Raw genomic sequence first — 26,141 nt, 5'->3', positions numbered from 1 at the left:
AGTAATTTCACGAACGATTCATTCAGAAACCCATTCACGGATTTCTTTTAAAATTCTTCCATTGATTTTTTTTAATTCTCCAGAGATTCCTCTAGAAAGCCTTTTCTGATAGATTCCTTCTGAAATACCTGTAAGAATTTCTTCAAGAATTCTGCCAGTAATTTCCTTAGAAAATCTATATATTCATTTATGAATTCAACTTTAAGAAGATTTTTTGAATTAATCCCTGGAGTGTGATTTCGAAAGGAATCCATAAAGGATTTCCGAAGAAATCTCTGGAAGAATTTCTAAAATGAACTTTGAAGATTTTTACATGAATTTCTGAAAGATTATCTTAAGGAATTCCTTTAAGGATTATCATAAAATATTTCTGGAAGAATTCATGAACAAAACATTGAAAGTTTTGCTAAAGAAATCTTTTGTGAAATTTCTAAAGGAATTTTAAACTTTTGATTCCCTGAAAAAAAAATCTGGATTTTTTTAAGGAATCCGTAAATAAATTTTTGATAGTATCTCAGGATAGTTTTCTGAGAGAATCTATGGAGCATTTTCCGGGGAAACTCCTGGAACTGTGGAGAAATTTCTATCCATCAATCCATGGATGATATTATGAAAGAATGCTTGGAGAGCATGCTGAAGAAATTCGTCCAAGACTTTTTGAAGGAAATCCCTGCAGAATTTTCTAAAGAAATGCATGGAACAATTTCGGTTGGAATCCATGGAAAGATGAATGAAAAAGATAGGAAAGTGGAACCATCTCCGCAGGGGTCCTATTTTGGGCACTTTTCTGCTATAACTCAGCCAATTTTGAACCAATTTACACAATTTTTGAAACGCGATGAGATACGTATAGTATCTACCCGAGCAAAGTCCAACAACAAAATTACAGCAAATCGAAAACATGATTTGTATTCAGCAACAAATTGATATCACGTTTTGATATCAGTTTATCTTCATTTAATTTGATTTCAAATTTTTTGTTTTCAGTTTGCTGTCATTTTAAAATAATGTAAATATTTAGTGCTAGAAAAGTTTTAAATCTTTTAGTAAACTATGTAAACTAACTCTAGGGATATATCATTAGTGCAATTATACAATTGCATTGATGATTTGATATCAACCGAAAAACTCTACATTTAACGATTTTTCATTTTTCTTGCGCTGATAACAAAAACAGTTATCAATTTGCTATCATCGATAGCAGGAATTGTTTTCAATTTGCTGTTACAGGAACATTTTTCTGCTCTCATTTTTGATGTTTTAACCGTTAAAACGACCAAAACGAGAACAACCTGAGTTATCAAGATTTGCAATATCTCAACATCAAAATTAGTTTTCAATTTGCTATCAGACTTTGCTCGGGTAGCCATGTACACAATTTCAAGTCAATTGGTTTGGAATTGACTGAGTTATAGCGAAGAGTGCCCAAAATATCGGCCGCTGCCCAAGTGGTTCGATACCCTATCTAGGTCGTTTTACCCCAACATGCAGCCATAGAAATCTGAATAATTATAAAAAGCTACCTTTTTGAAGGACATCCCCAAGGGTTGACAGAGCTAAGCTATTCTAAGCAATTTCTTTCAATTTCATGACATTCTGCCAAGTTAAAACAAAGCATTTGTTGGTTTTGCAATTTTGATTATTTTCAACATTAACAATTACGTCCCCAAACCTCATTTCGACAAAAATTCTAAAATTCAAATTGCTATTTTTTGCGGCTATCAATCATAAATTCTTTCTAGTTTTGAGAGCTGGAATCCACTTTACGGATGCGGTTATCCTTATCGCTTATAGTGGCCACATTGCCAAACAAGAACTCTAGAAGGCATTCCGAGACTTTCTGGACATATTGGCCACTACTCCGATAAGATACTCCGGGAACCTCGATCCGGGGAAGTGGCCAGTTCGTATTTTTTTTTTCTGAACCCTATCTTGCGACATATCAATCTTCATGGTTTTGCAAAACAAGAACTCTATTTCGAAACTTTCTGGACTATTGAATACTATTGGAGGTACTCCGGGAATCTGGTGGCTAGTTTGTATTTTTTTGTGAACCCCGGGAAAACCATCAGTTCGTGATTTTTTTTCTGAATCCGGACTTGCAACACTTTCAACTTCATGATTTTGCAAAACAAGAACTCTAGAATGCATTTTGAGACTTTCTGGGATATATTCGCCACTATCGGAGGTTCTCCGGAAACCTGTTGCCCCGAGGAAGTGGCCAGTTCATGATTTTTGTTCTGAATGCTGTCTTCCGACATATCAATCTTCTTGATTTTGCAAATCAAGAACAGTAGAAGACAGTTGAAGACTTTTTGAGCTAAGCCAACTAAAATTTTTTTGGTGCCAAAATGATTGCATTTATTTGGTTAAATTTTCTGAAACATTTTGTGGCGTATCTACACTCAGGAAAAAATCTTCATTTGATCTATAGTGAAATTTTCTGGCGGTGAAGTGTTTCTGTTCATGAAATTAAATATTTCTGGCATCGTTTTTGGCGTTCTAATGAACAGAAATATAGTTAAGAGGGGCAATTGCCTCTTTTTGCCACGGCTTGTCTCCGCCAATGCCCGCCATCCAACTTGTTGTCGCATAGGCGAAACTATCAGGAATGCCAGGCACCCTCTAGAACTTAAATGTATTGCTGTGATATATGGAGCGATGAATGATGAATGGATGAACTAATGAATATTTGTATGTAGTGCATCCACTGGCAAATCTCCATAGTTACGCCCATGCTTCTACGTCAGTTACCTCGCCACTTTCAGTGCCAGTAATATCGCCATTAAGGTGCTCAGTAGTAAACATCTGTTTGACACTAATTAAAAACTGATTGTGCCATCCCAGATGGTCATCTCTCAACCAAAAATTAATGAGTTCGTGGGAAGTTATCAAGCCGGCTTCATCGACGGCCGGTCGACAACGGACTAGATCTTCACCTTACGGAAAATCCTCCAGAAATGCCGTAAATACTAGGTCTCAACGCATCATCGACCTAAAAGCGGCATACGACAGTATCGACCGCACAGAGCTATTCTCAATTTAGTTGAAAATCGGAGTTTTCGACTAGCGAACTTGAATTTTTCTCCAAATCCGTGCGTCGGACCTAACTTCGGAAGTGGTGCGCTGTATAGTAAACCTGGTCCGCTATACAGCGCACTACTTCCGAAGTTAGGTCCGACGCACGGATTTGGAGAAAAATCCAACTTCGCTAGTCGAAAATTCCGGGTTTCAGCTGCACGGAGAATATGCAAAATCATGGACGAAAACGGCTTTCCTGGGAAGCTGACTGGTTAGAGCAACGATGGACGGTGTAGAAAACTGCGTAAGGATTTCGGGTGAACTATCCAGCTCATTCGAATCTCGCCGAAGCGCGAAGCAGCCAAGGTCAGGCTGATTCTGAATAGGCCATATAAAAAAACTGAGTAAATACTCTGTGAAGTTTCACGGCTTCACATAGATTTAGTAAAGGGTATTTACTAAACATTATTCATATGAATGAATGCGTCAAAAACAATGTATGTGCTGGTAGATGGAACCGAACACGTCGGATCCGTCTACGTAGCGATGTCACGATAGTCGGGAATACCTTTGAGGTGGTGGAGGAATTCGTGTACCTCGGATTCTTACGGACGGCTGAGAACAATGTGAGCAGTGAAATTCTAAGGCGCGTCATCAATGGAATTCGGGCCTATTATGGGCGTGGAGCGTGGAGAAGCTACGGTTAAAAAAAATACCCGCGAACCAAATGAACCATGAACAAAACGCTTATAAGGCCGGTGGACCTCTACGCACACAAAACATGGACTTTGCTCGAGAAGGACCTGCAAGCACTCGCAGTTTTCGAGCGACTCGCTCTACATACATGGGGTGAAATTGGTAAACCTGAGGGCCATTTTTATTTGTTAAACATAACGCTTTAAACTTAAATCAATTTGTGGAAAATGGTCATTATCTGGCTCAAGGGTTACTACATTATGAGTTCACGTGTTCTACAGCCAATTATGTAGTCTCACATTTCTGCATTCAATTCCATATTTTCCTTAACTGTGTGTTAGGCGAATTTCAAAGACACTTTCAAACTTTTGTTACCGTAGCTGTATCGCACATGTAATGAATATTCGAATGAATGTTTCCTCTCCTCTTCTTGGCGTAACGTCCTCACTGGGACAAAGCCTGCTTCTCAGCTTAGTGTTCTATGAGCACTTCCACAGTTATTAACTGAGAGCTTCCTCTGCCAATGACCATTTTGCATGTGTATATCGTGTGGCAGGCACGAAGATACTCTATGCCCAAGGAAGTCAAGGAAATTTCCTTTACGAAAAGATCCTGGACCGACCGGGAATCGAACCCGTCACCCTCAGCATGGTCATGCTGAATACCCGTGCGTTTACCGCCTCGGCTATATGGGCCCTCGAATGAATGTTTATAGTTGCCCAGTATTCGCCAAACCCAAATTCGTCATCAAAAGTTCTATAAATATCAAAATGTATGCATAAAATTGTACTTTTCCGGAAAAAATCACTAATTTAGTATGAAAATTGCATATTTTCAGGCGTCATTCTTCCATTTATTAAACTTTAAACTTAAAAAATTAAAAAACACAGCGTAACAAAATTTATCTTTTGGTCTGTCTCAAGAGCAAACTTATGTGTCTCTGTCAGATTTTGGGCCGTTGAATTCGAATCCGGGCTCGGATTTGCTCCAGCACGTCAGCCATTAAGCATGGACATATTTTTTGTAAGCAATCAAAAGGTAAATTGGTCAATTAACATCTAAATTAACGACTCATGCAAAATATTTGTTTTACCAAATCAAATTTGATTGATTTAAGCATTTTATGTTAGTATATAAACTTGCTTGCAATTTTTGGAGGCTGACTTGTATGGGAAATATCGTGCCTAACATAAATCGCCCAAAACTATCAAATTCGATTTAGTAAAACGAAATATTCTGCATGAGTCGTTAATTTAGATGTCAATTGACCAATTTACCTTTTGATTTCTTAAAAAAAATATTTCCATGCTTAACGGCTGGCAGTCAAAAAAGCCCAAAATCGAATATTTTGCCCTATAAATTGAGGTATAGCTCAAAATTCTGACGTGCTGGAGCAAATCTGGGCCCGGATTCGAATTCAGCGGCCCAAAATCTGTCAGAGACACATAAGTTTGCTCTTGAGACAATAAAATGTTGCGCTGTGAAATTAGTAAAGTTGTAAAAGTTTTGCATTGCTTTTCGCATTCTGGAGTGGTAGAAAAAATCTTTTCAGGACTAACAAAGGCATTTCACTGACTGATCAATTTCACCCCGAAAGTGAAATTTTTGATTTTTTGTTTAATGATATTTACCACAATAAAATGATTTGTTGTAAAAGTTTCAACTTCGTTGACTGATGAAATCCCTGGCCGTACTTGTTTTAAAGCATTGAGTTTGATCATATCGATAACAATTCAAAAATAAGACGCCAAAAATTGTGAAAAGTGATCAATTTCACCCGAAATCACGGTACTATTATTGATTATATCTTATTTTAAACATGATGTTGAATAAATAAATGTTAAGAACATCAAAAACCAACATAAGTTCATGATCTCTTTAGACGTGCGGAATGTACAAATCAATTACTTCCTTCATAGGATTTGTTAAGTAATGATGAAACTCTTAGCGTCTATTCTCTATTATACACACTTTTTGGATTGAACTTGGTTGTCTATTACTTGTGGCTAAAAATGATTTGATCTTGAAAACATTATGATATCCTAATTTATTTCAATATAAGCTATCAAATACTATATATTTCCAGTATATTTCACGCGATACCGAAAGCATTTGATATTCCACATAAAAAAATAAGACCTGAAGTACACAGGGTCAAATATTTGACAAGGAAAGAACTTAAGAAACAACACCAGTTTGACACTAATATAATTTCGATCGAGTCAAACAAGATGTTTGAAAGTTGGTTTCTTTTGGGACAAATATTTGACCCTGTGTACAAACGGCTTAACATGCTCGTAGACATGGTCAAATATTTGTTTTCGGAGGACCATAGTGCACGGTTGAACTTGGAGTCCTTACTCGGACGTTGATCAACCGCCCCTAACATAACAGACGCTCCTATAACTGGCAAATAATTCAATGGTTTATTAATTCTATTAACTTTCAGATTTACGACTTGAACTGACACATACTCTTAAATCAAACCCACAATGAACAAATCTCCGGCTACCATCCCCATCATCATCGGGGTATCACTGCTAAGTATAGGTGGTGCCTACATTTACACCCTCCTTAAGAAGAAAAAGGAAGAATTCGATGAGTCAACATCCGAACCGGATGGGGGAGGTTTCTCCAAGATTGCAAAACTGGTGCGCATGATGAGCAAAGAAGAGATCAAATCGGTGGAGATAACACTATCGAACAAAGTGATTCCGCTGGTAGTGGGACGGAAAGGTTACACCTTGCGGCACATCCAGGACACAACCCAAACCAATATACAGTTTCGAGATCTGGATGATTCGCACCAGATTTGCGAGATTCGAGGGACGGAGGCGGGCATCCGCGCTGCCGAAGATCTGATCATGAAGGAGGCTTCGCGGCAGGTCACGCAAACCGATGAGATGCTAGTTCCACAGAGTGCGTGTGGGAAAATTCTGGGTGAGATAACTTAGTGGAGAGATTATAGATTACATGACTTAACATGCTTTTTTTAATTGCAGGACGTTGCGGAGACGAGTTGCAAGAAATTTGTCGCAAGTCGATGGCAAAGGTATGGATCGAAGGATCTCGCACGCTAGGAGATAGTCGTCGCATCATGATCACTGGAACGCCCAAGCAGATAAGCGTTGCAAAATCCCTGATAGCTAACAAAGTTAAAGAAGATGCCGAACTAAGGAAAAGCCAGGAGCATTTGGATATCCGCCGTGAACCGCGTATTCGTACCCCTCCGAGTAGCATCACGGCAACCCCAGTTCCGAGAGAAGTACTTCCACCGACCATCGAGAAACTCAAGTCATCAAGCACTTCCAATCAACTGGAGGTATTCGTATCGGCAGTTATCTCACCGAGTCGGTTCTATCTACAGCTAGTCGGTCCTCAGTCATCCGAACTGGATGTTCTTGTGGACACCATGACTCAGTATTACAATCAGCAGGATAATCGCAACCTACACCAGATACGCAAACCATATCTTGGCCAGATCGTGGCTGCCGAGTTCAACGCCGATGGAAAATGGTACCGGGCCGAAGTGATCGCCATCCTGCCGAATGAGTTCAAACCTGGTGAAGTGGTGCTGGATTTGTTCTTCGTTGACTATGGTGACAATCAATACATCAAGCCTTCGGAAGTGTATGAACTGCGGCCGGATTTCTTAGCGCTTCGCTTCCAAGCCATTGAATGTTTCCTGGCACACGTGGAGCCAAACAACGTGATCAGCTCAACGACGGGTGAGGAAGAGTGGGATCCGCTGGCAATCACCCGATTCGAGGAGCTTACGCATGGTACGTAAATTTACTTTTATATTCTCAAAATCATATGGCAAAGTTTGTAGCAGTTTGTGCGTCGTCCGATGCTGTTTTCAGCAATCTCGATATCTCCCTACGATAGCAGCTCTCGTTTACAACCTTCCCAAACTTTTGGCCGTAGATACTGCCGTACACCTATATTAGGGTCTACCATTTTATGCCATTCATGCTCAAGAGTATGTTTCATTTTAGACTCAACCATCCCATATAGGAGAATGATGGTGTTCAAGAAGTTGTTTTTCTTTTCTGTTTATTTAGCTGCCTATGATCGCATATCAGTCCCATATTTGCTGGGTTTCCTATTCATATGGGACAATTATGCGATCAAGGGCAGTTAAGCCCTTCAAAACGTTATAATATCAAGTGTTCACGTGTTGAAAAAACATTAATTAATGCTATGCGTGTTGATTGCAATTACAGCGGCTCAGTGGAAGAAGCTACTCTCCCGCATTGCGACGTACAAGAAGAAAGGGCACCGAGGCAACCACGAATCTCGAGATCGAGAAGGCTCGCCCATCCCCGGTGTCGAGCTGTTCGATGTCTCCGCGGAGGGTTCCAATGTCAACATTGCACTCGAGCTGGTTACCGAAGGCCATGCCAAGGTAACTCCGAACTTTGGCGATCTGTGCCGAAGTCATGTACTGCGTTTGGACGGAGGCTCCCAGGCCTCTAGCTCCGAAAGACTTAACGACCTTTCATCGGGGTCCAACACTACGGACACGGTTTCGTCCGTGGTTACAACGATCCAGCCCAGCCGGAAACCACCGCAGGATCTATCCAACGACGAGACTCCCAGTTCAACAACCTCGCCTAAACGTGAACCAGCATCTCAGCCTAGCAGCTCGGTACCAGTGCCATCCACTGAGACAAACCCCCAGGAACCGTTCAAAAGTCTCGCCAATCAGAAGCCATCATCCAACGGGAGTCCCAGGGCAGATGTGACTGCCGCCAGTAACGATTTCCTGCAAGCTGAAAAGACGACTTCATCATCACTTCGAAGCGAAAGTTCAAAAGACTTAACCAGTAATAGCTACACGAACGGTAAGCCAAACGGAAACGGTTCACGAATGCAAGATTGGAACGAAATCGTAGAAGAAGAGCAGCAAATCAATGGTCTGATGAATTAGGATATAGGGAAACATTAAGATTTTTGTCCAACAGTCAAACCGATTGACTTTTTGTCGACATTCATTTTTATTCAAATTTGATACTCGCCCTTACTTTCAAATCAATCGATTATTGTAAATAGTTTGAAATTTGACCATGAAGTATATTATTTAAAAAAAAGTATATAGACTTTTCGTTCCTTTGAAGTTTTCCCAGCTCTGATTACATTTTGCGTAGGTAGATTAAAACTACATAGATGATAATGAAATGAACGTACTTATGACAGATGAAATGATGAATCAGCATGTAAAACATAGAATGAAAAATGTGAATTATATTTTTAGAGGAAAAGCGTTATACAGCACTGTTATGAGATGTATTTTGTATTAGGAAAACCTAGCTCCAACAAAGATTCAATGAATTCTGATAGTAGCTTTTGAAGCCCTTAGTTGATTAATGTTGAACTCAAAAATGTCTATAATATGCTATATCGTCGATCATCAAGGACGATCAGTTTTATTGTGTTTAATATATGCAAACATTTGATGTTTAATAAAGAAATACTTATATCGAAAAAATGTTTCCATAACCATTTTCCTATGGGCCTGTCCCTAGCCTTTGAGACTTTGAGGGGGGAGGGGGAGTCTAGCCAAAGTCTACGCTGCAATCAAATTTCGAAAATTTTGTGTGGATGAAGGTCTATGAGGGAGGGGGGTCTAAGATGGCCAAACATGAGTCTACGTAGTATATGGACATCGCCTATCTTATAGAAAAAAAAGGTCCTTGGCGACTCTTAATTCTTGCCTTGAATTTCTTGGAGACTTTCTGCTAATTCGGTACAAGCTGTAAAGAATTTACGTGAAGGTCTAATAAGAAAATCGACTCCTTGCTAGTAAGTTAAGGTACACCGGGGCAAGATGATTTCAATATAATTTAGAAATGTTTCTTTCGTCAAAAGATTCTTCGAATCAAAAACTATGTGTTATGAAATTTAAGCTGTTCACCACCATTTGATAACATCATGTTAACCAGCTGTTTCACTTTGCGTCCTGTGCGATTGTCCGCCATCGTCTTGACTTTCTGTCGAGTTCCTTTATTTCGTTCTTAAGGCTTTGTTGAGCATACCTTAGCAGCGATGTCCTGTCGGATTCCAGTACAACGCTTGCTTGCAGATCACAACCCCACTCCAACCCTCTCGGTAGAATGGAGCCAAATCACATACACTCTCACTCCCAAATTTCTATTGATATCGGCTTTTGATGCAATCAACGATGTAGCTACGCGTTGGAAATCCAATAATAAGCCTAGCATGCACGTATTATATGCTGGAGGCATCTGCATGTGAAGACCTTTCTCCACTGATACACACCTGCTTTCACTGACATACAGCAGCCCAACTTTCACTACTTTACTTACTATTAATCCTGAGCACCAATGGTGGTTCAGAGGGCCGAATTGAAACATTGCCCATCTTGGGCGATTGGCTATGGCGATGGCTGTGGCCATGAGCCTCTGGGACTGTCCATAAACCACGTGGTTTGGGGGGGGGGGGGGTGGTTCGGCCAATGATCATTTTGTATGGACAAATTAAAAATTTTGTATGGACAAATGACCACGCGGGAGGGGGGGGGGGGTTGAAAAGTCCCAAAAAAATGACCACGTGGTTTATGGACAGCCCCGGGTCTGCCTCTGCTGCGATGTCCTGCTGGGTTTTAACGCTTGTTTGCAGATTTCGTTCCTGCCCCTGCGTAGACTGTGGCCGACACACCTCCACTTTCGCTCCAGAATTTCTGTCGCTATCGGCGTTTGATGACATCGACGATGAAGCTGCACATTGGAGATCCAATTGTAAGGCCACCATGCACGAATTATATGCCGCAGGCATCTATCGATGAAGACCTGCAGTGTTCTCTGTTGAAGCACACCAAGTTTCACTGGCATACAGATGCACCGATTTCACGTTCGTGTTGAAAATTCGGATGTTGGTACGTCGACTAATCTAATTGTTTCTCCATACACTTCTTAAACTCGCAAAGGCAGCCCTCGCCGTCTTGATCCATGCACCTATGTCAATCTTGGTGCCACCATCGGCCGCCATTTGGCTACCAAGATATTGGAAGCTTTCAACATTCATTCTCACTGCTTGCCCAGCTACTGTAAAGCAGGAAGGGTTGACCGTGTTTACATCGAACGATTTGGTCTTGTTGGCGTTGATGGTAAGACCTGCCGCCGAGGAGCGATCGGCAAGATCATGTAGCTTACTTTCACTCTGCATATCAAAGCGCCGTTAAGAGAGCAACGTCATCAGCCAATTCGTAGTTATTTAGGTGCTCCATGGTAATGGGCTGCCACAGCAACTCACGACTTGGTTCACGATCAATCGCACCTACCAGGATCTCGTCCATTACGATGAAGGACAGTAGCGGTCACGGTGTACAAAGCCTTGTGATATTTATGCCGTGGTAGCGGTGATAGGATACATTCGATGTGAATCGGACAAGACACCGTTGTGTAGTACTCTGCACGAAAATGTCATGTACTGTACTTTAATGAGGCCGATGATTTTCTCAGGGATACCCACTTTCACGCACAACCTCCACGTTTTAGTTGAAAACTCGGATTTAGGTGCGTTGACTTATCTGACTGTTTTTACGGTGCTCAACAGAGGGGCAGGGACCAACTCTGATACCAGCGATGGAGAACGGACTACTTTCTCTTCAAAACACTAAATAATTCCCACTACCACCAAGCCCATCGTTTTTCCGGGACCAAGAGAAGGTATTGCTTTGGAGAGGGGCTAAGATAGTGAAGTTCGTACCCTCGAGTTTAGCTGCCTATTTTGCCGCTATGAACTTCTTGACTCGATCGTTTTGGAGGACAGCAAGGTATGAGGCCTGCGTATTTCCAGCTTCTTGAGTCCACGGAAGCCGATCCGAACATATCATGGGCCTCTGCAATGGTTACTGTTAAGGCCAGATTTGGAATTCCTGGAGTCTTACCATCGCCAAAGGATTTTGCAATCCCCACAAGTTTCTCTTTTGTGACCCTCCTCTCATTGCCAGTCCAAGTCCCCGGTGATCTTACGAAAGAAGGCCATGCACTAGGGTCATGACGCGGGAAGAGCCACTCAATGAATCACTCCAACATCTTTGGAGATTGCTCGGTGGGAGCCATGGAACCTCGTGTCTTAGTCATCACGACCCTGCAGGCATCACCTCACAGATTCGAATTAGTACTCTGACGGAGACCCTAATAACAGGCCATTTTGCTTGCCCTCATCTCGATCTTGAGCGCGACTTTGGCAAACGCGAGCGCCATCTGTCATTCATCTCGCTCATCAGTACATTCAAAAAATTACACAGATACCTTTAATGCTTCCAGTGAGCTATTTGCTCTTTGAAGGAAGCACGACACTAGACAACGGACTAGCATGCAACGCCCAGTGGCACAGCCGAAAATTTTTCCTGACAGCTGCGGCGGGAATCGCACCCGCGCTCTTTAACATGTACAAAAAGGTATTGAGGTTAATGTTCCCGGTGGGAGTGGTGATCGACGGTTTTGCTAACGACATTACCGAAAGCTACCGTGGTAAGCTGGAAAGTACTTATAGGCTGATGTGCCTGAGGGTTGTGAGTGCATATTGTACCGTGTGACACGATGCGTTCTGCGTCATCACTGGCATGGTGCCTTTCGGTATTCTTAGGGGAACTTCGGGCATAACGCCCCCCGGGGGCAAAACGCCTTCACGCGATTTCATCATATTGTGGAGGTTTTCGTTAGATACAAGCAAACTAGAACTAAAACTGAGCAGGTTAAGCCCAAGAACGGCTGCTATTGTCGAAAGAAAAGTGTAAAAAACGACGATTTTCCACATTTGGGAAGATTCCCTAATTCGCAGCGCACATAAATTAAGACATTGCGCGCTGATGATATGGAATCAAGCCATTAAACCACCACGCGCCTCCTACTCCTTCATTTGCCGCTGGGAAGAGTTCGATGGAGCCTCTTGGTATTTCACAACAAGTCAAAGCGGGAAATGCCAGCAGGCGTTTTGCCTCACCTAAAAAGGCGTTTTGCCTCCTGCAGTTTCCCGGCACCAAAAAGTAACACTTTTTTCAAATTGTTTTTATTTTTGAATGGGATATTTTGTGAGCAGGGCCCATATAGCCGAGGCGGTAAACGCACGGGTATTCAGCATGACCATGCTGAGGGTGACGGGTTCGATTCCTGGTCGGTCCAGGATCTTTTCGTAAAGGAAATTTCCTTGACTTCCTTGGGCATAGAGTATCTTCGTGCCTGCCACACAAAATACACATGCAAAATGGTCATTGGCAGAGGAAGCTCTCAGTTAATAACTGTGGAAGTGCTCATAGAACACTAAGCTGAGAAGCAGGCTTTGTCCCAGTGAGGACGTTACGCCAAGAAGAGAGAGAGAGAGAGAGAGAGAGAGAGATTTTGTGAGCACGCGGGTCAAAAGTTGAAGTCTCTTAGGTAAAGGAGTAAACTGCTCTCCAAGGCGGATGACCTTAAAATAAGCATCTGTTGAGGTTTATGACCACATATGCTTAGCCGGGGCGTTATGCCCCTCTTTCCCCTATCAGGGAGGACATGGAGTGCTCCGAAATGCGCGGCACAAGAGGCATACGTAGGACTGCCAGTATGACCTCCATGGTCAAATGACAGTGCGCGTGAGCCAGTTCCACCAAAGACACAGGTTGATCCCGAGGGTAGATAGTGAGACGCCAGGTCCTTTCGGGCCATGGTTGCTTCTGACAGTATCTACATCGTTTCGGTCATGCGGGGTCTCCCAAATGTCCGGTTTGTATATACTGATTTAAAGGAAACGGCGGAACACGTTTCGTTCGTGTGTTCGCGTTTTTGCACTACATATGCGTGACCGCATGCTTGCCACATGCGGGGAGGACACAACTCCGGACAATCTTGTCCAGAGGATGCGTAAGGATGAATTTGACTGGAATGTCGTTTCAAAGAATATCACCCCGCCTTGGAACTACAGAGGAGATGGCACGTGGACTCGGAGAATGGCTAGTTCAGACGCGATACAAGAGATGGTGCCGGTTAGTGATTAAGTGGCTGCGGGGAAAACATCCTGGTAGCGATGTTGTCGTGGCGTTTCCGGCAAAATAGAGACAGTTGGAGTCTTCATGTCGGCACGTCCTTCTGTGTGCTGGCTCATAGGGCATTAGTTGCGGGAAGGTCAAACCGCTTTGCACGCGATATCAGTTCTTGATAGTCGCTGTGCAGTTGGAAGCAGGCATGGTATCGACGCCTGGCTTCCGAGGACAAAGCGAGTGATAAGGAGTTCTAGGGAAACTATGGCTAAGAGCCTGGCTAAGGGCTCATATAGCCGAGGCGGTAAACGCACGGGTATTCAGCATGACCATGCTGAGGGTGACGGGTTCGATTCCCGGTCGGTCCAGGATCTTTTCGTAAAGGAAATTTCCTTAACTTCCTTGGGCATAGAGTATCTTCGTGCCTGCCACACGATATACACATGCAAAATGGTCATTGGCAGAGGAAGCTCTCAGTTAATAACTGTGGAAGTGCTCATAGAACACTAAGCTGAGAAGCTGGCTTTGTCCCAGTGAGGACGTTACGCCAAGAAGAGGAGGATGGCTAAGAGCCTGTATGTTGTCTTGGTGAACTCTCTAAAGCGTGTCATCGATGTTCCTTGCTGCAGGCTACGCAGGTAGCCTTGAGGGTGCGATATGCCCTAGCCCCTCTCTGAAGTAATGCTACCTTGATGGTTCCAGAGAGACGAAGGGTTTGGCGGTAATGGGAATGTTGTTTAGTAGATCGAGGAAATGGTAGTATAGTCCTGGGTGGGGGTTCCCTCATCAATCCTTCCGGTCATATCTGATGTGCGAGTGAGGAAGTTGCCTCCACAACGAATCGTGGATAGAAACTTCAAGGAAATAGATCAACTACGACTACAAGCAGACTATCTAGCACTAGACTGGCAGCATGTCCGTGACACGGAAAACGTCAACGTGAAAGCCGAGCAAGTCACCAATTCGCTGCAGAGCCTCATGGATATCCATGCCCCAGAGATGACAATTACCGTTTATGACAAAAGGACGCCCTGGATTACTCGAGAAATCGAAGCAGCCATTGAAGTCAGAGATCTTGCACACGCACTGTATTCCCGCAACCCGAATCGTAGAAGAGGAAGTTCCGATTGGGCCGACTACACCACTAAACGAAATCGCGTGGTGTCTCTCATTCCGGCGGCCAAAAGACGTTATGGTGAGAAATATTTCGGCAGTGATCTGCCCGCCAAGAAACTGTGGAGCAATTTAAAACGTGAAGGAGTCCACAACAACGCAATAAAAATTTTCAGTCCGACCAAGTTGATCCAGAGGCGTTAAATCAATTCTTTGCGGAAGGACACAATCTCCTTCGTCCTGCTCCCGAAACCATCAACCCTGGAGCTACAAATGATGAACCAGTGCATCGCAATATTGATTAGAGACGTCCACGTTTCCGGTTCTGCCATACTACCGCGGCGGAGGTATCGATGAAAATGTCCGAAATTCATTCCAATGCCACGGGATCAGATAACGTTCCTGTCTGCTTCATCAAGATGCTTAGTCCACACATCTTGCCCATCTTTGTACACCTTTTCAACAGCATCATCGATAGCAGGATCTATCCTTCTATTTGGAAAAAGGCAATTGTGACGCCGATTCCCAAGTCTTCCGAAGGATTTCCGGCCGATAAGCGTCCTGCCAGCTGTGTCGTAGATTCTAGAAAAAATCCTACTTCATCAAATTTCGAACCACCTGGACAATCCTGAAATGCCTCTACTAGCTAAGCACCAATCAGGATATAGGAGAGGGTATAGCACCACCACCGCCCTTGTCAAAGTAACGCATGACATTTACACCAACTTCGACCGAAAGCAGTGCACTGTCATGGTTTTGGTAGACTTTTCTCTTGCGTTTAATTGCGTTAACCAGCAGTATCTGCGAAGAAAGCTAGCAAGTGAGTTCCAGTTTTCCGATGAGGCCTGCGAGCTTGTAGCTGCTTTTCTGAACCAGCGTAGCCAAACGGTTAAAGTTGGAAATCAAACATCGAACGAACGACCAGTACCCGACGGTACACCACAGGGTTCCTGCCTGAGTGCCCTATTATTCAGCTTGTACATAAACAGCATACCAGTACAACTGAAATGCAACTACCAACTATACGCTGACGATCTACAGCTCTACCTTTCAGGACCAGCACAGGACGTTGATCGACTGATAGCAACAGTTAATGAGGACCTTTCTACTATTGAACGCTGGGCTAGATTGAATTCTCTTTTTCCAAATCCCCTAAAAACCCAAGCAATAATTTTCTCCAGAAGCAGTGTTGAACCGAGGGATCGAATTGTATTCTGTGGTGAGCCTATTCTTTTCGCGGATACTGTGATTAATCTGGGATTACGAATGGACTGGACAGGTGAACGACGTAACAGCGACAGGTGAACGACGTAACAGCGGCACCCTTCGAACTTACAGGCGGTTTACTCCTGTTCTGTCGATCTCTACGCGCAAGAAACTAATACAATCAATCATCATTCCGTGCCTTACGTACTGTGATGTAGTGTACTACAACGGGTTGTCTGCAGCACACAGAGAACAACTGGACCGGTGCTTCAAGGCTTCCGTAAGGTTTGTCTACGGTATCCGCCGCAGGGAATCCACAGCTGCAGTACGTGGCACGGTAAAGGCTGGGTATGCTGCGCAATTCAGATCCCATTGTGATCCACTAGCCTCTGCCCAGCAACTCCTATCCCTACCTCCACGCGGTACCGGCCGGAAACTACGAGCAACCTTAGGGAAGATCGGGTAACCAACCCCGGTGGGAACTTTGGTCGTAGGCTGACAGGGAAGGGGGGGGGTTTGCTTCGGTAAACCCGAGCGTCTGTTCTCCAGGAGGAGCGGCTCACAACAGCGTCTGATCCCCATGTTAGGGGCGGCTGATCAACGTCCAAGTGCCAGGGAAGGACTCTAAGCTCAACTGTGCACTATGGTCCTCCGGAAAGTAGGGGGTTGGTGTCAGGCCCTACGAGCCAGCCGTAAAAAACCATTGTAACGGAAAATCAGCAACAGAATAATACGAACCGAGACCAACGGCAACGACCCCAGCGAACAAAAAGGACTTGCGATTGGAAACTCGGTACGTGGAACTGCCGATCTCTCAACTTCATTGGGAGCACCCGCATACTCGCCGATCTACTGAAGGACCGCGGGTTCGGCATCGTAGCGCTGCAGGAGGTGTGTTGGACAGGATCCATGGTGCGACTCGGATCCTTACTGACGGCTGACAACAACGTGAGCCGAGAAATTCGGAGGCGCATCATCAGCGGAAGTCGGGCCTACTACGGGCTCCAGAAGAAACTGCGGTCGAAAAAGATTCACCCACGCACCAAATGCACCATGTACAAAACGCTAATAAGACCGGTGATCCTCTACGGGCACGAGACATGGACCATGCTCGAGGAGGACCTACAAGCACTCAGAGTTTTCGAGCGACGCGTGCTAAGAACGATCTTCGGCGGTGTGCAGGAGAACGGTGTGTGGCGGAGAAGGATGAACCACGAGCTCGCTGCACTTTACGGTGAACCCAGCATCCAGAAGGTGGCCAAAGCCGGAAGGATACGTTGGGCAGGGCATGTTGCAAGAATGCCGGACAACAACCCTGCAAAGCTGGTGTTTGCAACGGATCCGGTTGGCACAAGAAGGCGTGGAGCGCAGAGAGCACGATGGGCGGACCAGGTGGAGCGTGACTTGGCGAGCATTGGGCGCGACCGAGGATGGAGAGCGGCAGCCACAAACCGAGTATTGTGGCGTACTATTGTTGATTATGTCTTATCTTAATGATGTTGAACAAATAAATGTATGTATGTATGTACGTGACACAATTCTCGGTCATGACCTTCAGACGAACTATCGCAACCGAATAAATTGCTTCATGCGACAAGCTACTTCGAAGCGCTCCCGAACTACATCCTCCAACATCTGCAGAAAGGACAGTACGACCCTGCCCGATGTTTCTTCGTACCAAGGCACACGACATCAGCGCGGAGAAGCGTTCTTGTATCCGGAACGCTGACCTGGAATAGTTTGCCACTTGCGGCAAAACTACAGCCAACCATAGCTTTATTTAAAAACACATCAGAGAAAATTTAAACTAAAATGTAAACTAATTTCGCCACTTGCTACTCAAACAATTTGTATCAATTTGTATTGATCTATAATGTATGTTTCCTTGACCTAATGAAAAGTTTATAACTATAGGCTAACGGTAAACTGAATAAATACTGAATACTGAATACTTAAGGATCGGACACTTGTGCCGTAGGTGAAGGTCTAGACGGCTAGACCAACGGTATTAGAAACTCACTTTTTATTAAGTCCAGAGTTTGTAACATCGTCTTGGTCTTGTTTCATCTAGTAGACATATCGCTCAGCGGAGGGGAAAGTGCAGATAGGCAAAGGGGCCAGAGGATGCGTTGAGATTACAGAATTACAGAGGAAATGGTAGTATAGTCCTGCCTTCTGCTTTGGTTGTCGAACACGATCCCTACACTCCCATTATCTGGACCTCCTTGTTCAGTTTCTGTTGAGCATACCCCCCCATTACCTAAAAAAAGATTCATCCTTCCCAGCTTTTCGGGACCCTGGCCGGGGTCCGACTCGCCGGTATTACTGCCCTTCACTTTCGGGGTAACAACCTATTGGCCTTGCGAGCGCCACCTGGTGCTCCTCCCCTGACGGTTGCCTCGCACGCTTCTGCGATTGCTTATCGTGAGCAATAGCGTCTGGCGTACCATTCGGGCTGCTCGCAAATACGGAGGTCTCACTCCATGTCTCCACTAGACAGAAATTTCGTGCCTTTTTGCTGGACAGATGTGTCATGGCAGAAATGTTCTCTCGCAGTTTGCAGATAGAGCAGCGGTGTTGTATGTTTCTGTGAGATCTGCTTGAGGTCTTTGCCGATGTTCGACTTTAACACTTGAGTGTACGAGTGACGCGTGTTAAAGACAATATTCGGCGGTGGGCAGGAACACAATGTGTTGTGGTGAACCACGAACTCATTGGTTTTACAACGAATTGTACATAGATTATTAATTTAGCCAACCCCAGAAGGATACGGTGAGCACTTACAGGACTTCTTACAAGAGTATGCCGGAGAACAGCCCCAATAAAATTAGTTGGAACAAGAAGGTGAAGAGCTCAGCGAGTCAGACGGACAGACCACGTGGAGCATGCTCTGACGAACGATCGGCGTGACGTTGACGCATTTTTGATTAAGTTATATTGAATAAACGAAAACTGCAAGTGCATAACGTCTTTCAACATAAATAATCGAACGATTAAATCTGTGGCACTGTTTCGCCAAAAATTATGCGACAATTGATCATGACGTAAAATATACGTTTCGCTTCAGCGGTTACAGCATTATCCATAACAATCGAGAGTAGCAACAACATAAAAAGTAATCGATGATTGATTTTTCGTCTCAGTTTTCATTTATCACTAACCAAGCGCGCTCAGACAGGCGTTATGAAGCATTTCGTCAAGAATACTGCCTTTGCATGTTTTGCTTTGGTTTTCATCTCATACGATGTAGCAAATGGAATCATCGTCGAGTACAGTGAGTTTCAACAAACACGTGTCTTTCATAAGAACAATCACCAATCCATCCCATTTCGACGTCTCTCAGATTTTCCCGCCCAGGATCGACAACAGCCCGCGAACGAGAAACAGATCGATCAGTCCAATTTTCACGAGGTAGATGCCTTTGGAGATGACTACGTAGACTTTGGAGCACGAACCGGTGAAAATGGAGCATTTTACTGGCACGCAAACTATCCGGTGGAAGATCGCAACGGTCGGCAGCAGTATCAATCTGATTTTGAGTTCGATTTTGAAGATGAGTGATTTAGTGTCAACTTTTGATGATTTTTTCGATACAATGTTATAATAGTTCATTGCATTTTTAATACCTGTTAGGCTAAGTCTACGTGTCATTCAAACGGTTCGTAAAACTCGCTCAGATTACAGCTGATTAACTAAGTTTGTAACTAGCGTTTGACAAAAAATAAGCGATTCACTAGTGATGATTGAGATAAACGTAAAACAAAACGACTTATTTAATTATTTATGACCCTCCCTTTGTTCACTCTAATAATGATTTCTCTGTTCAATAAAAACGATCGGTCGTTCCAAATTTTATACACTTTATTATCTCGCATCTGCATTGAACAATAATTGTGACATAAAGCGTTTGTTCCGAATGAAAAAAAGATGCCTATATCCTCGTCGTCCTGTATCTCTCTCTCTACTCCTCCGTTGCGGATTTCCATGCTTTACGCTTCACAGTGTGTTCAAACGGATTAACAGTTTTTGTTTTCTTCTGTTTCAGCAGGTGTTGTTGTAGGGTACAAACAAAAAAAAGGGTGGGGACAGGAAAAATGATTCCACGCGATTGATGAGTCTATAACGCGAATTGCTAGCTATATATCATTATTATGGCAAAAGGACAGAATGATCTAATTGCGGGAGGAAGGGAACAGGAATAAGGGGGAACGGCGAATGTACCTAAGCTTCTTTTGCTCTTTGTTCTATGTAATGCGTGTGGATTGACGTTCTGTGAATGAGTATATGCACTTATGTTTCCTCGTTTTCGCACTTTCTCCTTATGAGTTTGTAATCTAGTTTTCTCCACGAGAATGAATGTTTCTATTTGTGTGTCTGTGTTGGTTTTTTCTCTGAATCCTAGCTTGTGAGTAGCAAATGTGAGGTGAAATTACTTTCAGGCTTAGTTTTTGTCTGTTGCTCAATTTTTAAACTTGCAGTGTTTTTTACTCCGTTTTTTTCTCTCTCTTTCTCTTTTTATCTAAGTAAGTTCATTCGTGTAATACGGTTTACGCGTCTCATTTACCTTTTTTTCCTTGCAAGTCTCTAACAAACTTTTTTACGAATTTTATCCTTTTTTTTGTATTAAATAATAATATATGCTTATAATTATTATTTATATTTTTTATTATTAGGTATATTATTTTTTTGTTTAATTTGTAGTGTGTATTACAATATTCGTTATAATGATATTCTTAAAGGAAATAGTCCGGTGTTCTTCTGGTCACGTGTGGCTCGCCGCGACGTGGAGCTGGATCAAACTGTAGGCTGTTAATGAGAGGAAAATAAATGGATTGTCAATTTAAGCAACACATTGGGTATTTCGGGTACGTGGAATGGTTTCAACGAGAAGTGCAGAGCGATTTTGGAGAAAAACGCAGCGCGGGCGGTAATGCTGCAGCAAGAATCCCGACAGAACGTGGAATGTTACAAATAGAGACCCATCGCTTTAAAAAAAAAAAAATAACGTCACCTGGAAGAAGCGGAGTGCGTTGAACAGGAGCTGCTTTGTCGTTCCCAAGAAACAAGGAATCCGGGCAGAGTTTAAGTACTGACGATCAAAATGTGATAGGGTAGAAGCTTCAGTTTTGGCCAGTCCGGAGTTTTGGCCATAGTGCGGTATTGAGCCTGTTGCGATCTAAATCGGCGTAAATTTAATTTTTACTAGTAGATCCTAATACAATATGATGATTACAGCTGTGAAAACCACACATTTTGATTAAAAACTAGAAGAAAAAAATATATTTCCTTAAAAAATCTGCTCCCATATATCTATTTTGGCCAGGGTGCTTCTAATTTGGCCACTCCCATAAGAAATACACGTGATTGGCCAAAATAGAAACCAAACTTAAGAATATGGCCAAAACTGCGGCAGAGCTTGTATTTTGGCCAGTGCCACTTTTAATACAAAAATCAAGTATTGGCATGATTTCTGCATTTTTCCTTCAAAATATAGATTGAAACCTTTCTTTTGACGCATTGGTTGTTTTCATAGGATCATTGGTTATTTTTATAAAAATGATTTCCCTTAGACTGGCCAAAACCGGTGTCCGCACCCTATTGGTTTGTTTAAGATAAGAGGTGAAAGTATTGAAAATAATAGCAAAAATTTGTTCTTCAGCCATCTAACCCATAGCAAAATATGATATTTGACGATCAATCAAATAGCTCACTGCTATTGGTTAGATCTTACCAAGAGCCAAATGTGCTATGATGTAATGTTCCAGGAGTAAAATTGAGATATTATTTTCAGTACTTTTACCTCTTATCTCAAACAAATAAATAGCACATTTTGTTCTCCATATCAAAATATGCTATTATTGTGCTTTTTTCCTCTGCTCGGGAAGTTATACCAGAAGCTCAACAAGCCCGCAACGGCTTCGTGTGCCGAGCCGAAATCTGCAGGGATACATGATGGCAGCCTTCTGACGGACGGACGAGAGATAAGCCGTTAGTACACAGGATCAAATATTTGTCCAAAAAGAAACCAATGTTGTTTCTTGAATTCTTTCCTTGTCAAATATTTGATCAGGCCATATTGCTGCTGATCAAATTGGGCCCAGAATTGAGTACTTGCCAGCACCGGATGAAAGTCAGGATCCGGGAAGCCAAACAACTACTCGACGAGTCGAAGGATGCCCAATTCACAAAAAAGGTGACCATTTGGAGTGTGAGAACTTCTGAGCGATCACCATCTTAAATGCCGCCTACAAAATCCTGTCCCAGATCATCTTTCGTCGTCTGTTACCAGTTCGTGAGAATGAGAAGTTATCAAGCCGTCTTCGTCGACGGTCAGACAGATATTCACCTTACAGCAAATCCTTCGGAAGTGTCGTATCAGATCCCAATGGGAAGCTAGCCAGGCGGATCAAACCAACGACCAACGGTTTGCATATTACTGCGTAAAGATTTTAGTTAAATTGTTCACTTCATTCATAATCGCCGGGGACTGAGACAAGGTGACATACCCTGATGATGCCTACTCTTCAACATTGCTCTGAAAGATGTACTTAATTGGACGAGCCGGATTCAACAGGCGGTGTAAGATTTTCACGAAATCCCATCAATTTGAAGCAACCCTATGAGCGACGTGTGCTAAGCACGAGCTTTGGTGGTATGCATGAAACCGGTGTGTGGCGGTGATGGATAAACTACGAGCTTACTGCACTTTATGAGAAGCCATCCACCCACAAGGTGAATAAAGTTGAAAGGATACGGAGGGTAGGGCATGTTATGTTTCAAGAATACCGAGTGTAGAATTAGCATTTAAGTTAAAATACACATAAATAAAAATGAAAAAAATCAAGAATACCGGCGAACAACCCTGAAAAATTGGTGTTCGCCCAATAAAATGTAGCGCGACGTAGGGGTTGGGTGCTAGAAATGGACCCTGCGCATATAGTGGACCCCCTACAGAAAACCTCAAATATAAATGCCCAAATTAACTAATTCCAGACAACTTTCACAGGGGGGAACATCAGTAACATTGCTACACAGCAGTTCCTGGCAAACGAATAGGCCAGTGGCCAAAAAAGTCGGTTATTTAGTGAATGTAAACACTCAAAAGGGTCCACTATAGACACAGTCGGCGACCCCGGTGGGGTCCATTATAGGTAACGTCGATGCATACTTTCAAATGCGTGTTTCAATAGTGTAATTAATGAAAGGTGTATGTTCGACAGTCTTAGCAAAAGAGGGGACATGCAACTTGTTATAAAATTTCACATTGGGACAATCCGTTGAAGTAGAATTGCTAAAGAGCCGCGGAAGTAAATTTCGATGGCTTAGGTGGTCCTCTACTAGCATCCAAACCCTACCTATTTAATTATTCTGTATACGCTGTATCCGTGAAAGCGTCAACACCCCCTAAATGATCGTTTCGAGAGATGACCATAATAATAAAATAATTTCCAAAATTCCATTATACTTACAATGAAAACTTCAAAGAATCGTCTAATTCCATTAATGCTGCCTGGTTACCGCATCGATAACAGTAGTTTGGTGCAGAGAATATTGTAACCACATTACGATCGTGGCACCAGTTGTAGCCCTCCATGACCAGCTGATGCGCCCGAGATACTAACGTCAGACCGTTTGAGTGATTGAATAGTTCCGAAATGTCCTGGAAGAAAACACAAAAAAGGAAAACATTAGCTTCGGGTTACACGACACTAACTGCACAATACCGTCATACCTGGCCGAAGGTGTAACCAGCACCTCGTGGCGATATGCCCCAGCCGCCTCGGTCATCCGGATCGGACCAGAGGAGATCACACATGGGTCCCTCGTGTGGTACTTCCTGCAATCTGTCCAACGCCCGGATGTGGTCCAGCGTGTCGATCGAGGGACTGAGACCGCCATGCAAACAGAAGATTTGACCGTCGACCAGGGCCGTCAGCGGGAGATAGTCGAACAGGTCGGTGAAATACTTCCAAACGTTCGGGTTGCCGTACTTCCGCAAGCACTCGTCGTAGAAGCCGTACACCTGTGTGATCTGGCGGGACTCGTGATTGCCGCGCAGGATTGTGATTCTCTCACGGTATCGAACCTTAAGAAAGATAAAACAAAGTTTAGATTAATGATTGTACAGTTTGGTTGAGGTGCTACAAAGTGGGAAATTTGGGTTTACTGCAGCTTCTAATATCTGAGAAATCTCGACTTTTCCGACCGACTGAATGCAGCGCATTTTAATGAAGGTTCCTGAGAAGAGGGATCTGACTGTGTGCGACTACTGACGTGGCATCATGTCACTGTAGACATTGTTCTCAAAGTTCCGTACAAAGATGTTCTAAAGTGGATACAGGAGAAGATAGACGTAATTTTCCGGATACAAAAGATAGAACTCCGTGCCGGAAGATCAAGTTGTTATGCTCCGTATCATCCTGATGCAGGTCAACGAATTCCAAGAATCTCTCTAGTTTGATATTCATTGACTGCGGTGCGGAGAAGCTTTCGATCAGAAATCTGTCGAAAGGCCTAAGACGCACGGGAGTTTCGGATAAAATCGTAAACCTTAGCGAAGTGCAGTACGAGGGTTTTACATGCACAGCCCTGTATAACAGAGCTTTGTCCGACTCCATCCGGATTCTAGCAACCAAATAGCGTCAGGATGCGGTACCAAAACAGACGTAGGACTTCAGCGAGTTCATTTTCAATTGTAACGTAAAAACACAGACAAACAGACGTAACTCTTAGAGGAAATTCATCAAAAACTTTTGCCCGGTGTCATTTTTATGAGCACACTGCCACCTGTTGGGAGAACCGCGCGCGACACTGTCGGCCATGATGGATTTCGATTTGACGTTTTGCTGACACACACACTACTTCACAATTTGCCTGTAATTTTCGTTTGCATCATTCAGCAACGTGTACACTGACAAACGTCAAAGCGATCGAACACTAGCGCATCTGGTGGAACGATCGCGCAAATCAAATGAAATTTGAATTGATCGTTAAATGCATGTGCCAAGCTGTTTTGAAGAGTGTTGCGTCTGTTTGTCTGTGGTAAAAATCTGAGCTGCTGTATTTCAGCGGTACGCTGCAGGTTTTCATCAACCGATGTCTGCGGTTTATAATTCGTGCCTGGCGGCCTCACAACAATATCTCGAATACTCAACTTCGTCGACGATGCCATCAGAAACGGACATCAACAGGAATTCGAGAACGTTATTGGATGCAAGTCAGCCACACACTACTTGCCTACTACAGGACGTAGGCAAAATCTGCTAGCCAGCGTGGGATTAGAATCCGACAGAACATCACAGCAGAGGCATACCCTCTATCTCCATCTCCAGTTAGCCTAGTGGTTGAGGCTATGGATCACCGGTTCGATTCCCGTTCCAGGCGGGAAAACTTTCTCGACTCCCTGGGCATAGTGTATCATTGTACGTTTTTTTTTTCAACCACTTAACCAAATTTTACAGCTCTTTTGTCCGCTTGTGCACTACGTGAGCGATTCAAATTGGCAGCTGCACTTACACTTTTGGACAGCGCCTAAATGTGTTCTTTTTGTTCTATTATATCGAACTGGTTGCCTTTGCGCTACTGTCACTTTTCTACCCTGTCCATGGTAAAATGATGAGCACGAGGATGTAGATGTGTGGCTCTTGTTCTTTTTCCAGTCCGATTGGGGATCCATGAGTTGCCGTTAGCCGATATCCAACTTTCCGGGTCCGTTAGAGCATATGCTCAGAAGCAGGTCAGGTGTCAGCCGCTCTCGGGGGGAAAAGCAACTGACGAAAAATTGCAAGTGCCGGGGCTGAGATCGAACCCATAATGATCATCATTGTATTTGCCTCACAATATACAAATTCGTGCAATGGCAGACAAAGACAGCCCTTCATTTAATAACTGTGGAAGTGCTCAAAGCCACCCATAAAAATCCCCATTGCGAATAACATAGGAGAAAATACGACTCGATACAATCGGCAAAGACCCACGCGACGAAATAAGGACTACGATTGGAAACTTGGAACATGGAATTGCAAGTCACTAGGTTTCGCAGGATGTGACAGGATAATCTACGACGAACTACATCCCCGCAACTTCGACATCGTGGCGTTGCAGGAACTTTGTTGGACTG

At 43.4% G+C, this 26,141-nt stretch overlaps 2 protein-coding genes across 3 annotated transcripts in view; one reads left to right on the top strand and one right to left on the bottom strand.

Moving 5' to 3' along the window:
• LOC109420085 (tudor and KH domain-containing protein homolog) overlaps nucleotides 1–9,208 on the top strand; it is a 30,117-nt gene extending 20,909 nt beyond the window's left edge. Inside the window, exons 2-4 of the mRNA XM_019694394.3 lie at nucleotides 6,167–6,657; nucleotides 6,720–7,499; nucleotides 7,944–9,208. Coding sequence (XP_019549939.3) covers nucleotides 6,210–6,657; nucleotides 6,720–7,499; nucleotides 7,944–8,650 — 1,935 coding nt within the window. The 5' untranslated portion in view covers nucleotides 6,167–6,209 and the 3' untranslated portion in view covers nucleotides 8,651–9,208. The remainder of the gene's footprint in view (nucleotides 1–6,166; nucleotides 6,658–6,719; nucleotides 7,500–7,943) is intronic.
• Nucleotides 9,209–19,864: 10,656 nt separating this feature from the next.
• The window catches only part of LOC109420084 (serine/threonine-protein phosphatase PP2A), a 56,472-nt gene continuing 50,195 nt past the window's right edge, over nucleotides 19,865–26,141 (bottom strand). For both annotated transcript variants that reach the window (XM_019694392.3, XM_019694393.3), the window contains exons 4-6: nucleotides 23,754–24,107; nucleotides 23,491–23,681; nucleotides 19,865–20,827 (exon numbers count right to left, since the gene is read on the bottom strand). In XM_019694392.3, coding sequence (XP_019549937.1) covers nucleotides 20,755–20,827; nucleotides 23,491–23,681; nucleotides 23,754–24,107 — 618 coding nt within the window. In that variant the 3' untranslated portion in view covers nucleotides 19,865–20,754. The remainder of the gene's footprint in view (nucleotides 20,828–23,490; nucleotides 23,682–23,753; nucleotides 24,108–26,141) is intronic.

This window comes from Aedes albopictus, chromosome 2 (genome assembly GCF_035046485.1).
Source record: "Aedes albopictus strain Foshan chromosome 2, AalbF5, whole genome shotgun sequence".
In the NCBI taxonomy this organism is placed as follows: domain Eukaryota; kingdom Metazoa; phylum Arthropoda; class Insecta; order Diptera; family Culicidae; genus Aedes; species Aedes albopictus.
This window is presented reverse-complemented; position numbering and strand designations above follow the sequence as displayed.